The 16,811-nt window shown below is 42.5% G+C and overlaps 1 protein-coding gene across 7 annotated transcripts in view; it reads left to right on the top strand.

The window, feature by feature from the left end:
• The window catches only part of MTMR1 (myotubularin related protein 1), a 62,818-nt gene that overhangs the window by 42,420 nt on the left and 3,587 nt on the right, over nucleotides 1-16,811 (top strand). For all 7 annotated transcript variants that reach the window (XM_084871202.1, XM_084871198.1, XM_084871201.1 and 4 more), the window contains 4 exons: nucleotides 4,123-4,308; nucleotides 4,749-4,955; nucleotides 7,505-7,597; nucleotides 15,394-15,507. In XM_084871202.1, the coding sequence (XP_084727328.1) occupies nucleotides 4,123-4,308; nucleotides 4,749-4,955; nucleotides 7,505-7,597; nucleotides 15,394-15,507 (600 nt within the window). The remainder of the gene's footprint in view (nucleotides 1-4,122; nucleotides 4,309-4,748; nucleotides 4,956-7,504; nucleotides 7,598-15,393; nucleotides 15,508-16,811) is intronic.

Genomic DNA, 16,811 nt, shown 5'->3' with positions numbered 1-16,811 from the left:
GAATGCGGCATCAGGAGTTCTGCTGCTGGGGAGGGGGAAGTCACATTTACTGCTGCTGAGCGTTGCACCTTTGGAGGTGGAAGTTCCAGGATCCTTGGGTCTGTGGGTGGGGCAGCAGGATTTGGGCTGGAGTGGCTGCTGGGTTGCAGGCAGTTCCAAGGCCTGTCTGGTTGGTGGTGCTAATGAGTTCCTAACAAAGGCCATTCTCCCCTTCAAGATGGTGTGGGCTCCATGCCCGAGTCCTGCGGTCCGGGGGGTACCCGCAGCCGTGGTAGTCTCTCCCTGTCCAAGAGAGCCTGGTCTTACAGGTTTATATTTTTTATGAAAAGCATAATTATGCCACAGAAGCAGGTCTGGGCTCTAACCTGCTTTGTCCATATTGGTGTTCAAACAGTGTTCTAATGAAGTTTAAGTGTCCCATATAAATCTGTAGAATAACTTGAAGTATAAGCTTGCATCCAAATATACAAAAATTATTTTCTTTTTCTGTCAATCATGTTTGTCACTTACGGACTTAACAGATCCTCAGCAACTGTTCCTACATCCAGAAGACCAGGCTTTCAGCCTCATACATAGCCTCTGGTCTTCCCCAGAACAGCTTTCTGAATTCTCAGATGCAAACTCCCCTCTCAGTCCTTAGCCTCTTGTGCCAGTGTACACAGGCCACTCCACAGCTTGTCCTCAATGCATGGACCCCCAGACCCCTCATTTCCTCCTGTTTCTCTCGGCTCTTGGAATATCTACGTGATCCTGCCCAGCCTGGGCTCCTTAGGCTATCTAGTCCAATGTCTTCTGACCCGCGCATCTTGGCTCATTAGCCCACCAGCACTCTTGCCTGACCCAGTTCACTTCTCCTGCCTGCCTTTCTCTTGCCCACAACCGGGTCTGCTGCGTGTTCTAGGAGGATAAGAGGCTCACCATGTGCAGGTTGGCACCACTCCAGATTTTTACTCTCCAGATTGGGCCCTCATTGCTGCTGGGAAGGTTTCCCCCCTCAACCACCCTGTAGACTCCCTAGGAGCAGTTTCAGCCTCTTAATGACTCTTGTCTAATGTAGGACCCAGCTCTATCCCCTTCATCCTCAACAGCTGACCTTCCTTCTCCAAAGAGGGCAAACCAATCCTCAGACAGGAACTCCAACTGCTCCTGCCACCACACCTGGGAACTAGCTTGTTTTGCTGTCTTTGGCAGCCTCTTGCCTCCTGATATTGTGGAAAGGGTGGCCCCCTCCTTGTATCCTGCCATTAGCCGCCAGCCTCTCCACCTGCTCAACCATTCCTTTTCTTGCTCTGGGATCTTTGACCTTTCCCCTCCACTGACTCCTTTCCCTGAAGTCATTTTCATTTACATAGATAAGCCCTCCCTGGAATCATCATCACTGTCTCTTTCCAGCTAACTCCTCCTGCCCTTTTACAACACTTGATACCCCTCAGTGCTCACTGCCACTCTCTCACCCCTTAAGCTATGTGAACCTAGCCCCCATCCCCATCTCTATCCAAGCTGTTCTTGGTAAAGTACCCAAGTGTTTTCTTGTCACAAAATCCAATGTGCAATTTTTTTTTTTAGTTCTTTTCCTTGTTTTCGTGAGCTTTTTAAAAAATATATATATATTTTATTGATTTTTTACAGAGAGTTAGAAACATCAATGAGAGAGAATCATCGATCAACTGCCTGCTGCACATCCCTTACTGGGGATGAGCCCGCAACCAAGGTACATGCCCTTGACCGGAATCGAGCAGTCCGCAGGCTGACGCTCTATCCACTGAGCCAAACCGGTTTTGGCTTTGTGAGCTTTTGACATGATTAAGTACTTTCTCCTTTTCAAAATACTTTTCCTTTTTTTCTCTTTTCCTTCAACCTCTGGCTGATCTTCTCTTGCTTTATATTCCTTAAATGTTGGCCTTACTCAGGTTCCTGGTCTTTACTTCTCTCTTCACATTACATGCGGTCCTTGAGCACCATGTGCCAGACCTTTATCCTCCACTATAATCCACATGTCCTCGGCTTCATATTGATATGCACAGCTCAGACCTCTCTTCTCAGCTTCAGACCCGTGTATCCCGAATCCTGTAGGCCTCTCCAATTGAATTCCTCACAGGCATTTTGTATTCACTATACTCAAAGCCAAACACTGTTTTCTTCTAATAGTGTATGGGATGCCACATGCCGCTCTTTGGCCCCTTGAGTATGGCTCTTCCACAAAATACCACGGCCTGGGTATTTTGAAGAAGTGGTGTTACAAGAAGTTTAAAAAATTTGGCTCCCAAAAGAAATTTCAATCCACTTATGGGCATTTGGGTTGTACTGTTGATATTTGGCTCTGTTGACTGATGAGTTTGCCGACCGCTGTATCCCAGTAAATAATACCACCATCTCTCAGGCTACCCAGTTCAAAATTATAGGCATCAGTGTCACCTCTTGTGCTGCCCAGTTCCATTGCCCCAATCAGCACCTTGTCCTGCTTCTTAAATATATCAACTCAGGTGCATGTCTCTGTCCTGGTGCCTCTACCATGATTCCTTCAGCCGGGTGATCACCAGTCTCTGAGCTGGTCCACCTGCACAAGGCCCCCCGCCCCCCCGTGCAGTCCCTTCTGTCCCTATGTAGCCAGTGATGATTCTACAGTGCAAGTCTGATCCAGAACCTGACCACTCTGGCCTCCTCTCTTCCTGCTCTCATCACTGCCTGGCATCTTTAACATAGAATATAATGTTTTCAAGATTCATTCATGTTGTAGCATGGGACAGTACTTAATTCCTTTGTATAGCTGAAAAGTGTTCCATTACATAGTTAGACCACAATTTGTTTATCCCTTCATCCATTGATGGGCATTTGGGTTGTTTTCACCTTTGGCTATTATGAATAGTGCTGATGTGATCATTCATGTACAAGTTTTTGTTTAAATACCTGTTTTCAATCCTGTGGGACTGGGATTGCTGTGTCATATGGTGATTCTATATTTAACCTTTTGAGGAGCCACCAAAAATTTCCCCCAAAAAACTGTGTAATTTTAATTCCCAACAGCAATGTATTAGGATTTCAACTTCTCTACATTCTCATCACAGATGTGCTTTAAAAAGTTAGATCATATTTTGTTATGAGATTACCAAGGGGTGAACCATATTCCCCTTTTTTGTTACAATTTTAGTTTACTAAAATTACTTAAATAAATATCATTGTTAGAGATTTACAAACAATTTTATTTTTATTAATTTTGTGGTTCTATAACTTTTTATGTTCAGATAGATGGCATTAACAGAACTTTTTACACCTAATTTCCCTTGAGTAAGATCCATTTCTTAATGGGTTAAAAACTTACAATGGGTGATAAGATTATTTTGGGTGAATTGTATCTCTATTAAAAAAAAAAAAAAAAAAGTTGCCCTAACCAGTTTGGCTCAGTGGATAGAGTGTCAGCCTGCAGACTGAAGGATCCTAGGTTCGATTCCGGTCAAGGGCATGTACCTTGGTTGCAGGCACATCCCCAATTGAAGGTGTGTATGAGGCAGTTGATCGGTGTTTCTCTCTCATCAATGTTTCTAACTATCCTTTTCCCTTCCTCTATGTAAAAAATCAATAAAATATATATTTTTTAAAAAGTCAAAATCCTAACCCCTGGTGCCTGTGAATGTGGCCTTATTTCAAAAAAGGGTCTTTGCAAATGTAATCAAGTTATGATGAGGTCATTTTGGATTAGGGTGATCCCTGTTCCAATCTGACTGATGTCCATAAGAGAAAGGACACAAACACAGGAAAAGGACTTGTGATGAAGGGCAAAAATTGGAGTAATGTGTCATAAGAATACCTGGGACCACCAGAAGCTGGAGGAGGCAAAGAAGGATCCCCCCCCCAAGAGGGTTCTGGGGGAGCATGGACCTGCCAATATCTTGATTTTGGACTTCCCTACTTCCAGCACTGTGAGAGAAGACATTGCTGTTGTTTTAAGCCACTCAGTTTGTGGTGCTTTGTTGCAGTGGCCACAGAAAAGTCATACGAAAGATGTAGCAAGTTTATACTAAACAGATGAGTTTGTTGCTTCTTTAAATGGTCTCTATTTGGTAATACTAGAGAGGACGAAAGTTAACTCAGATGAAGTGATGTCTTTCTTTTGTCTTTTCACAGGCAAAGGGTGGAGGATATGAAAGTGAAAGTGCTTACCCAAATGCGGAACTTGTCTTCTTGGAGATCCACAACATTCATGTGATGAGAGAGTCACTACGTAAATTAAAAGAGATTGTGTACCCTTCCATTGATGAGACTCGGTGGCTATCCAACGTGGATGGGACACATTGGCTGGAGTATATCAGGGTAAAGAGGGCCAGTCCCTTACATGCTTTCTGGATAGGATTTCTCTGTGTTGGTGCCATAAATCTGTATCCAAGTGGTTTCTCAACGTTGCAAATTAGCACATCTTTGCTGTGTGCTTGGGCTTCCTTAGTTTCTATGAGAAGCATTCAGACTTTGGTCTTCTTTGGGGGGCTTCTGTGATATAATAAAAAGAGATAGTGCTTACCTTACATCAGGTCTTTTAAGTACATTTTGGCTGTTATAGGAAAGGACCCTAGTTACTGCTATAGTTTTTCTTAAATTTCCCCCTCCCGTAATACTATTAATATTTTCTAGTGATTTTCAATTCCTTGCATTCTTGTTTGGCTTATTGATCTGAACTTACAATGTTCTCCCCAGAATTATTTTTGTTATAATACAAATTATATGTTGCTTGTTCTAATGTGCTTTCTTTTCTGAAGATGCTTCTTGCCGGGGCAGTGAGAATTGCTGATAAAATAGAATCTGGGAAAACCTCTGTGGTGGTGCGTTGCAGTGATGGTTGGGACAGAACAGCCCAGCTAACATCTCTGGCTATGCTGATGCTGGACAGTTATTACCGTACCATTAAAGGATTTGAGATTCTCATAGAAAAGGAGTGGATAAGTTTTGGACATAAATTTGCACTGGTAAGTTGAGATAGGTTCATGCTTCAACTGTTTTGCTCCATTATTTGCATGTGTGTATCACAGAACATATACGTACACACATGTACATGTGCATAGGCTTTCTGCTCTGTATCATACCTGAATTGCCATAATATAATACTGTGGACCCTCAGCATTGTACATTCCTGTAGGGCATTCTTTTTTTTTTTTTTAAACATAGATATAACCTTTCTTTTTTGTCAGTCCTCAACCAAGGATATTTTCCCTTTGATTTTTAGAGAGTGAAAGAGAGCGGGAAAGACAGAGAGAGAAACATCCATGTGAGAGAGACACATTGATTGGTTTCCTCCTGTACACACCCTGACCAGGGCCAGGGATCAAGCCTGCAACTGAGGTATGTGCCCTTGACTGGGAATTAAACCTGTAACCCTTCAATCTGTGAGCTGACGCTCTATCCACTGAGCCAAACTGGCTAGGGAAGTATGGCTTTTTAAAATAAAAGTTGAGCCTGGCTGGTATGGTTCAGTGGTTGAACATCAAGCTATGAACTAGGAGGTAACTGTTTGATTCCCAGTCAGGGCACATGCCCGGGTTGTGGGCTTATGCCCAGTGTGGGACATGCAAGGAGGCAGCCGATCAATGATTCTCTCTCATCACTGATGTTTCTCTCTCTCCCTCTCTCTCTCTCTCTCTCTCTCTCTCTCTCTCTCTCTCTCTCTCTCTCTCTCTCTCTCTCTCTCTCTCTCTCTCCCCTCTCTTCCTCTCTGAAATCAATAAAAATATATTTAATAAATAAATAAATAAATGTTGAGTTAAACTCATATAACATAGAATTAACCATTTACTATATAGAGTTTAGGCCCTGGCCACTCCCCAGTGTGAATACCTCAGAGTCTTTCTATAGCCTATGTAGGGGTGTCGAACTCAATCAGAGAAGGGGCCAAAATCTAAAATCCAGCCTAAATCGCGGGCCGAATGGTTTACTGAACAGTCATAAACTGACAATGTCATAAACTGACAGCGGAGTGCAGTGATGACAGCGCGGTGCGGGCCACATGGCAAGGCCTGGCGGGCTGGATTTGGCCCGCGGGCCTTGTGTTTGACACATGTGGCTTATAGGATTGTGGGCAAACTCCTCAGCGCAGCATTCAAGGCACTTGGTGATCTGGCCTTAGTCCACCTTGCCAGCCTCATTTTGCCTCCCTTCCTGTGCTTCATCCTCTGAACCTCAGTTGTGCCCAGCTAATAATGGCACCCTGATGCCCCCATTGCTTCTGATATATTGTCCCCCTGGCAAGCCAGGTAGCAGGCATCTTCCTGTCCTCCAAGGTTTATCTCAAATGAGACCTTCTCCATGACTGACTTAGATGGTTTTCCCTCCTCGTTCCCTCATCTACTCCATATTAAGATGGCCACTTGCTCCTTTTGGCCTTGGAACACTTTATTGCCCTTATTATTTATAGGTCTTTCTCCCATGACTAGACCATAAATGAATTAATCATCAAGCATGGTGCTCTGTCTCATTTGTCTTTGTACCCCAGATGCCTAACCAAGGTCCCGGACTCTACCAGATACCATGAAAATGCCTGAAATCCCGAGGGCCAGGCAAGATGTGTTACAGACATCATAGGAGTTCAGTGAATGTCTGTCAGAAGAAAGAATCTCACTTTTGATCTGGCTTATTTTCAATGGTTTTTATCAGTCCTATTTATGTGATTGAAATTACCTTTTACTTTTTGTATGAATCTATTAATATCTTCTAAAATATCAAACACTCTGAAAGACAATTATAGCTATCAATTATATCTCAACTGAAAAAAATTAATACAACATTGGACTCCTAGAACAAGGACCTTAGCCATTACTATTTCAAGAGTGAGATTTTTGGGGTTCTCTGAGTCATAGAGAATTTCTTAAAAATTGTATATTGTTAATGATTATTTTCATTCTCAGACTTTCCTGACATTTCTGAACAATAGAAAAAATGTGTTTCTTCTCACTTGTGGAGAAAATGGCAATCATAATGTGCTTTATGAGCTGCTAATTGGTAGTCTCAGGGTGACACTGTGCACTTGGTGTGGTGGCTGGGAGTGACCCCATCATTTGGACTGAAAAATGCTGGCTCTTTGCTTATAACTCTTGATCCCAACTGTATGAAAGAAACATTATAAAACAATCAACATGTAAAATTATAGTACACTGAATTTTTTTTTTCCTAAGACTAATGAAAGCGAGTTCAATTCAGTGAACATTTTTGAGTACCTATTATGTACCAGTAATTCTGTTAGGTCTTGAGACATACGAGTGAGACATGATTCTTTTTTTTCTTTTAATCTTTATTGTTGAAAGTATTATATACTCCCCCCCCCCCCCCAATTAATCTCCTCTAGCCTGCTCCACCCCATTGTTTGTTTCCACGGGTTATGCATATATGCCTACAAGTTCATTGATTGATCTCTTCCCATCCACCCTCCCTAGCCTTCCCTCTGAAGAGACATTATTCTTGTCACCAGGCAATTTTGAGAGAACCATGCGTACATTAAAACACTTAACCTCTTGCTTCTTTACAGAGAGTGGGCCATGGCAATGACAACCATGCAGATGCTGACCGGTCTCCAATATTTCTTCAGTTTATTGATTGTGTTTGGCAAATGACAAGACAGGTGAGAGATTTAAAAAACATTTTTAACCTACACAGTCTGTTTCAAACATTTCTTAGAGTTGAAGAGGAAACTTTCATGTTCATTCAAAATGAAGATGTGTGTACAATATTAATTCATTTTGATTCTAATTTATTTAGTTTTTTTTAGAAATATAAGCAGAAAATTAGAAACAACTTCTCAACAAAAGTTACTTTTCTTGTGCAAGTGTTTTTTGTCAGCATCCCGTCACCCAGCCTTGCAAACCAAGGCCCTACTCCTCAGCCATTCTACTACTCTTGCTCCCTTTCTTTCTGTCAGTGCAAGGAAACACAGTCCTCTGCTGGGTCGGAAATGTAATGTGTTAGAAATGGGGATCGGACCAAAGGCCAGCAAAGGGGATTGACCAGGGAATCCAGGAGTCTCCATACCCTTCCCCCAGGCCACAGCCCCTCTAACCCCAAGGTCACTGAGGGAAATGACTATTCAAGAACCAATGGCAGATAGAAAGCTGCAGAATATTTTGTCATCTCCTGGTGCTCAGTTCCAAAATCCCAATACACAGGGCCCTGGTAAGCAAGAAGCCCATACACGATACACAGGGCCCTGGTAAGCAAGAAGCCCATACATGGACCACCTTTCCCTAAGCCAGTTGAGCCTGTGGGGGCTTTAATTCAAAGCAGACCATGAGGTATGTACTATTTTTCCCCCCTCATCTCCAACATTCAAACCCGAGTTTGAGGATTTACCATCATGATAGGAGACTGTGCCGTGGAAATGGACCTAGAATCAGAAAGAGACAGAGCCAGAGCTAGTCAGAGAGATAAAGACAGAAACATAGTGAGAGACAGAGAGAGGATGGCAGAGGGGCAGAGAGAGACAGGGACAGAGAAAGAGAGGGGCAGGGAAAAAGAAGAGCCAGAGAGACAGTGTGGTAGAGAGAAGCAGAGAATGGGGCAAGGAGAGAGAGCCAGAAAGAGGTGGAGTAAGAGAGGTATGGGGGAGGTGTAGAGACTGACGGTGGGGGCCAGAAAGAGGCAGAAAGAGGTAGAGAGGGGTGACAGAGGGGCAGAAAGGCAGATATGGGGGGTGGAGATGTACAGAAAGAGGTAGTGGGGGAGACAGAGAAGGGGGTAGGAGAGGGGAAAGGGCAGGTAGGAGAGAGGAGTGGTAGAGTGAGGAGTATAGGAAAGAGAGGAAAGGTCAGGAAAGAGAGGGGGACATAACAGGAGCAGGGACAGGGACAGAAAGGCAGAGCGGGACAAGGACAGAGAGAGGGAAGCAGAGAAAGGGGAAAGAGAGGGGTGTTAGAGTGAGGAGTATAGGAAAGAGAGGGGCAAAGAGGAAAGGTCAGGAGAGAGAGGGGGACATAACAAGAGCAGGGACAGATACAGAGAAAGGCAGAGTGGGGCAAGGACAGAGAAAGGGAAGCAGAGAGAAATTGGAAAGAGAGGTAGAGAGTGGTAGAAAGAGCCAGAGGGGAAGGGAGAGACAGGCAGAAATAGGCAGAGAGTGGCAGAAAGTGCCAGAGAGGTTAGGGAAGGGTAGAGAAAGAGAGACAGAGAGGGGTGCAAGGATACAAGGAGGGGGCAAAAAGAGCAGGAAAAGGAGTAGGAGGCAGAGTGGAGTAGGAGAGGCCACAGAGAGGAGTGTAGGAAAGAGAGGGGATGAGAAAGAAAGGGAAGAGAGAAGGGGCAGGGGAGAGAAGGGACACAAGAGATGGCAAAGAGAGTAGGTAGGGGAAAAAAGGCAAAGAAGGAAGCAGAGAGTGGGGTGGGGGCCTGGGAAGGGAGTAGAGAGAGAGGGAAGCAGAAAGGGACAGGGAGATAGAAAGGCTTAGAGCTAGAGAGGAAATGTAAAGAGAGAGGGAGGGGGCAGGGTTAGAGAAAGAGAATCAGAGATAGGGAGAAGAGGTGGGGAGAGGGGGAGAGGCAAGGAGAGAGGTTGGGAACAGGCAGAGGATTCTTCCCTAGACCAGTGCAGCTCAGACTTAATGGAAACACAGAAATCCCCTCTGCTTTATAGTAAAACTAGAGGCTTGGTGCATGAATTCATGCATGGTGGGGTCCCTCTGGGTAGCCTGCTGGGATTGGGCCAAAACTTGCAGTCCAGTGCTACCTGGAGCTCCTACCTGCTGCTCCAGCTCATCCTGGCCCCACCGTGCCCAGCGTGGGCTCATGCCCAATCACTCCCCATCACCATGAGCCCTGTGTCTGGTGCCCTCTCAAGGGGAGTGGCCTGCTGGATATGGCTGAAACCCGGCTCTCGGACATCCCCCAAGGGGTCCCGGATTTTGAGAGGGCACAGGCCAGACTGAGGGATCCTACTGGAGCATGATGGGCTGGGGAGGAACTGTGGGAGGGCTCCAGGGTGTGCCCAGCCAATCTCACTCAGTCCCAATGGGCAGGACCCCATCAGCAAGCTAACCTAACAGTTGGAGCATCTGCCCCCTGGTGGTCAGTGAACATTATAGCGACTGGTTGACCAGTGACTGTCTGCCCCCTGGTGGTTAGTGCATGTCATAGCAAGTGGTTGAGCAACCTTAGCATATCATTAGCATATTATGCTTTGATTATTCAGTTGTTCTGCTGTTTGGTCTATTTGCATATTACCCTTTTATTATAAAGGATATAGATTCTGATTTGTGAGTCTGGGGATGAGCCTGAGAATCTGCATTTCTAACAAGCACCTAACAAGTCATGCTGCTGGTCCACAGATCACACTTGGTGTAGCAAGGATCTAGAGAGCATAGACATACCTTCAGAAATAAAGTAAAAAAGGGGCAGCAGATCAGAGCAACCAAAGTAAATTCTCAGAATCCTTGGGCCTCTCTTGGAACTTAGTTTTACTTTTAGACCAGGGAGCTGATTGGGCTCAACAGTCATCTGAGTGCCAGGTCACCGCTGACTGAAAGCAGTCAATTAGAAAATTGTGGTGGTAAAAGGAGTGTTCTCACAGGCAGGCACCCTGCTATGAGTGACAGACAGGTAATAGCAAACTCGTACTCAGAAGGCTGGCCAAAAGTCTCACTGTTTTGTGTGCCATGCACTTCTTGCTGTTCATGTTGATACCAAGCCAGTACAAAAATTAAATGTTGATTACATTCAGGTTAAGAAAAGGAAGTATGAAATCCATCTTAGAAAAAAATGTATAAAAAGGTTGAACACAGCCCAGCTGGCATGGCTCAGTGGTTGAGCATTGACCTATGAACCAAGAGGTCATGGTTTGATCCTGGTCAAGGCACATGCCTGAGTTCTGGGCTTCATCCCCAGTGGGGAGTGTGCAGGATGTAGCTTATCAATGATTTTCTCTCATTATTGATGTTTCTATCTCCCTCCTTCTCCTTTCCTCTCTAAAATCAATAAAAATATATTTTAAAAAATTGAACACAAAAAATAATTCTGATGCTTCTGACGGGATAAGCACCACTTCATGGATATGAAGTAGCTTATTCCTCCCAAATATCTAGGTAAATGTGTGTCTGTTATTAACATCCTCAATCTGACTATCACTTGTCATGTTGATTAGTGCCTATTTTATGTCTAATCTGCATCATTTTTGTACTGCTTGTTTTTAAGAAAGAAAATAAGGCGTTTGGATTAGAAAATTTCAGATGCCTTTCACAGCTCTAAGACTTGGTCCATGAAATGTGCATAATTATTTTTAAATGATATTGTTAGTGCATTAGATGTAGAAACATAAATGATTAGTCTTTATCAATTAAGGCACAAGTGAATGGATGTAGATTGTTAGAAAAGATGTGTTAATAAGATTAACTTATTTTTAGGTTGTCTATTGCTAAATCAAGTAAGTTAATGCAGTGTAAAGCTGTCAGAAAACTCAGAATAAAATTAACTAACCTCCTTGCACAAATTGATATAAAATGAGATAAAGGGAAAAGTAATTGAGGGATTCTTTAGAAAAGAGTCTCAAAGACATCCTACAATATCCAGACTTTAACAGACTCTACCTTTTTTGATAAGTTTAAGTTGTTATTTTTGTCCCTCAGGGAGTGCAAAATTTTATTATGGATTTCAGTGGAGTGTTTAAGACCACACTTTTTAGGTAAATGGCATAGTTTCCAGGAAAAGAGGCCAAAACAAATTATTGCTACTTACCCTAATGAAATGTTTTCTGAGTTGAATTTAATGCCACAATGCCCTTTGAATGAGAATAGCAGTTGAGGTGAGTAGATGGAGCCTTTGCATTCCAGTGTCTTGAGTGCTGATGGACTTGGGCTGAGTGCCACCCCATTGTCACCTTTCATAACTGGTGCCCACTAGGTCAGAATAAGGCTCAGAATCAGTGGTTGTAGAATGCACCTAACTGAGCTCCCAGATCTAATAAAGATTCATAAGATTAAAAAATCCTATATAATAAAAGCATAATATGCAAATCAACCAAATGGCAGAATGGTCGGTCGCTATGATGGGCACTGATACCAGGGTGCAGATGCTCAATGCAGGAGCTGCCCCCGTGGAGGTCAGTGTGCTCCCACAGAGGGAGTACTGCTCAGCCAGAAGTCGGGCTAACGGCTGGTAAGCTCAGAGTCGGTGGAGGGAGCCTCTCCCGCCTCCACTGCAGGCAGGTGGTAAGGAGTGAGGGGTCATGGACTGCCAGAGGGTGCTGGTTGGGCTGAGGGGACCCCCCCCCCCCGTGCACGAATTTCATGCACTGAGCCTCTAGTATGTCAATAAAAGTCTCGCTGTCCTGTTAGTAAACATATTTTTAAATGTTTGAAAAGAAAATAGATTTTTCCATTCCTATCCTTGATTTAATAAAGCTTCAATATGCACAAATGTTATATATTTGCTTAAAATTAAGCTTCATCGTTCTAATAATTTGTGAATAGGGCATAACTAAGATGCATAGCAAAAGACTGGGAAAGTGGACATATAATACACTTGGCCTTTTAAAAGCCATTTGAAATGTAAGGCCATTGTCAGAGTTTAAGGGGCAATCTTAAAGACTCTAGGAAAAGATTAACCAATAGCTATTTTTTAACATGTCAGCCAGATTTAGTTGATCATTATTTTAGTTAATCTTAGAACAAGAATGTTAACAGGAAAAACCACCACAGCTCCCAGAAGTTTCTGAATAAGTGGTATTCTCATGGGGCTTTTTAGAACAGAATTGTGTGTTTAAGAGCAATCCTTAAGATGGAGAGAAGCTGACCTTAATCCAAGGTAGCTGAGCAGAACTAGTTAAATTGGAGATTGGAATATCCTGGTGAGGAAAATAATTTCAGTTGGAGTTTGGACAGTCCTGACTAAACTAAAAAATAAACTTATCTATCAGTGACCCTGGTTGTCACTCTAGAGATGACAAGATTAGTCATGATAATGTGCTAACATCACTCTGAGTGGGGAATAGTCTTTACACTGACAAAACATGCTGGGTAGTTGTATTTGGTTCTGCTCTAATTGGCTTGTTTCATTGAGTAGATGATTAATATTTTACTATGTTTTTTTGTGTGTGTTTTTGTTGTTCTTTTTTAAATTTTTATTGGGATTACATTAGCTAACATAAACATATAGGTTACATGTGTGGATTACTAATTTACAAATCCTGTATACACTGAGTGGCCAGATTATTATGATCTCTGAACCCATAATAATCTGGCCACTCAGTGTATATTCTATATAATAAAGGGCTAATATGCAAATTGTCCCCTCCACCAGGAGTTCGACCAGCAGGCAGGCCAGCCAACCGCCATGTCCCCTCCCCCTGGCCATGCTGGCTAGACCCCACCCATGCACGAATTCATGCACTGGGCCTCTCTCTATATATACATATACTGAGTGGCCAGATTATTATGCATTTAGAGATCATAATAATCTGGCCACTCAGTGTATAGAACCATGAGCCCACCCTCCAAAGTCAAATCTTCTGTCCCCTCATATTAGGACCCACTTTTCCCCCTCAACTCCCTCCCTCTGGCAACCACCACACTGCTATTTGTGTTCATAAGTTTCAGTTTTATATTCCACATACGTGTGAGGTCATATAGTTCTTAGCTTTTTCTGTATGACTTACTTCACTTTGCATAATGTTCTCAAGGTCCATCCATGTTTTGTAAGTGATGCTATTTCATCCTTTCTTTTGGCCGTGTAGTACTCCATTGTGTATATATACGACATATTTTTTATCCAGTCCTCTATCATAGGGCACTTTTTAAAAAAATATTTTTATTGATTTTTTTACAGAGAGGAAGAGACAGGGATAGAGAGTTAGAAACATCAATGAGAGAGAACCATCGACCAGCTGCCTCCTGCACACCCCCAACTGGGGATGTGCCCGAAACCAAGGTACATGCCCTTGACTGGAATCGAACCTAGAACTTTTCAGTCCGCAGGCCAACGCTCTATCCACTGAGCCAAACTGGTTTTGGCGGGCACTTTGTTTTAAAATTAGAATTCTGGCACAGGGTAGGACCCGGGCCCTTCAGTACATGCCTGTTACTAGAATCATTATTATCATTTCCAGATTTCCTTCTCATGGCTACTAAATGCCAGCTACTGGCTAGAACCTCCTAGCAAAGGAAAAGTCTTTGTTAGAATTCTCCAAATCCCATTAAGAATTAGCTAAAACAGCCCTAGCTGGCTTGGGTCAGTGAGCGTCAGCCTGGGTCCAGGTTCAATTCTGGTTGAGGGCACATGCCCAAGTTGGGTTGAGGGCTTGATCCCCAGTTGGGGGCGTGCAGGAGGCAGCCAATCAATGATTCTCTCTCATCCTTGATCTTTCTCTGTTTCCCTCTCCCTTTCTCTCTGAAATCAATAAAAAATATATTGAAAAAGGAAAAAAATTAGCTAAAGTAACCGTTGAGGTAATTTTCTTCCTCATTCTGTTAATATGGTGAATTTCACTAACTAATTGTTTTGTAACATTATTGATTTTCGAGTGTTAAACCAACCTTTCCTCCCTGAGATCAACTCCACATGTATTGCTACCCTTTTTATGTATTGCCAGGTTCAATTTGCTTATATATTGGTAAGTATTTTTTTGGGGGGGGAGGGAGTTGTTCAATGAGTTTTCTCTATGGGAAGGTTTTAAATTATGAGTTGTTTCTTTAATACAAATAGACTTTCTATTTTTCCTGAGTCACTTCTGATATATGCTGTGCCTGTAATCCCCACCCCCCACTCTTCTCCATGGCCCAGAATGTACCTCCATGTAGAAACCTGGGACAATAGTAGGGCTCACCTCCCTGTTTCCTTTCTGTTGGGGGACACAGCCCCATGGTATCTATTGCTAATTTCTGAAAACAGATGTTTCATATATCTTGTCCAACTTTCTAGTTGTTTCTGGCAGAAGGATGAATATGAACTTCTACCATCATGGAGATATGGGAGAGCCATGAGCTTTTTTTTTTTTTTTTTTTTTTTTTTAGAATTTTAATTAAATTTTAGAGAGAGGGGAAGGGAGGGGGAAGAGAATCATGTATGTGAGAATGCACTATTGATCAGCTACCTCCTGCATACCCCCTCCCCACCCCCCGCTCCCCGGGGATTGAGCCCACAACTCAGGCATGTGCTCTGAACCAGGAATTGAACCAGCAACCCATTGGTGCATGGAAGGATGCCCAACCAACTGAGCCACACCGGCCAGGGCTCCATAAGCTTTTTAGGCATTGGTACAATTTTTGTTGCTTCCAGTTCAGCCAGATCTATAAGCTTGGAACTATAGATGGTTATGTGGGCTCCATCTTCCTTTGAAGCTTTACCTATATTCCAAGTTGTGTCAGCTGTCTTTTCACAAAAATATTGGTACCACTCTGTCTTAGACATTGAACTTTAACCTTATTTCTCTCTCCATTTAAGTTTCCTTCAGCGTTTGAATTTAATGAGCTATTCTTGATTACAATCTTGGATCACCTTTATAGCTGTCTCTTTGGGACTTTCTTGTGCAATAGTGAACAGCAGCGGCTCAAAGAGGTAAGTGCACTATATCCTGTCCATCGCTTTCCAAGTTGCGCAAATGCCTTTCCCATTACGTACCACTATAAAAGGGGGACTGAATGCAGAGGGACCTAGGTCTAGCCTTTTTTTTTTTTTTTTTTTTTATCAAAATGTACTCTAAAAAAACAGCTCTCTTGAGATATAAATTCACCTTTTAAGTGTACAGTTCAGTGGTTTTTAATATAAGGAGTGTGCAATCATCACCATTTTTCATAAAATTTTTGTCACCTAAAAGAAAGTCTATACCCATTAGTAATCACTTCCCATCAGTGTATAGTAAGGGTCCAATTTCATTTTTTTACATGTGGTTATCTAGTTATCCCATCACCATTTGTTGAGAAGACCATCATTTTCTTGGCACTCTTATTGAAAATCAGTTGACTGCAAATGTGAGGGTTTGTTTCTGTATTCTTTTCTATTCTACTGATCCACATTTATATCCATCCTATGCACCACCACCTGTATTGATTACTATAGTTTTGTAATAAGTTTTGTAATTGACAAATGTGAGACCTCCCAATTTGTTCTTTTTCAAAATTGTTTTGGCTATTTGGAGTCCCTTCAATTATGCTGGTGTTTCTCTTATAAATATAAAATATGAAAAGGTCCTAATTAAATTTTCTGAGTCTGGACAGCTTGTGAGAAAGTCAGCTGTCTTGGGAAGAGCAGAATGGTAGAAAATACTCTTGGCCTCACCATTTTCTTTTGATTTTGTCACTGTGCTTGATCCATGTTTAATGTTTACCTGCTCCACTAGGATATTCTCATTCAGATGAGCAATGTAAATGATGATAGCATTTCTAAACATGAGCAGTGTAAATGGTTATAACATTTCTAAACCATGTACCGCAAAATCAGGTGGAAGGGAGATATAATTTAATGATATATTGACTTCTCTATATAAGGCTTCTCCATCCTGCAACCCTGGTGTGTTTTGTACAAGATAGTCATGGTTTTCCAATGAAAAGAACCTTATCTGTAAATTCTACCCAGTCATTAATATTAGGAGTCAAAAAACAAACTGCAAACCAGAATTAAAAATGTATTTGCTATGGATGAGCCCCATCATTCCGTGGTTGTTAGAAAGTTCTCATTCTGACTTCATACAGATGCAATTGCCAGATGTTAACTAACTCAGCATTCCATTTTTCCAGGACAGTAATCAGTGTGTGTTTTCATGTCATCCTTAGCATGATGTGATGCATGACAGAGGGATGGGTGTGGGGCTTAGTAAATTGAATTCAAATAAGAATTTGAATTCAATTCATTTGTTATGCAAG

This window comes from Pipistrellus hanaki, assembly GCF_964339955.1.
Source record: "Pipistrellus hanaki genome assembly, chromosome: X".
In the NCBI taxonomy this organism is placed as follows: Eukaryota; Metazoa; Chordata; class Mammalia; order Chiroptera; family Vespertilionidae; genus Pipistrellus; species Pipistrellus hanaki.
Note: the sequence above shows the minus strand (reverse complement) of the source record. Positions and strands in the feature narration are given on the sequence as shown.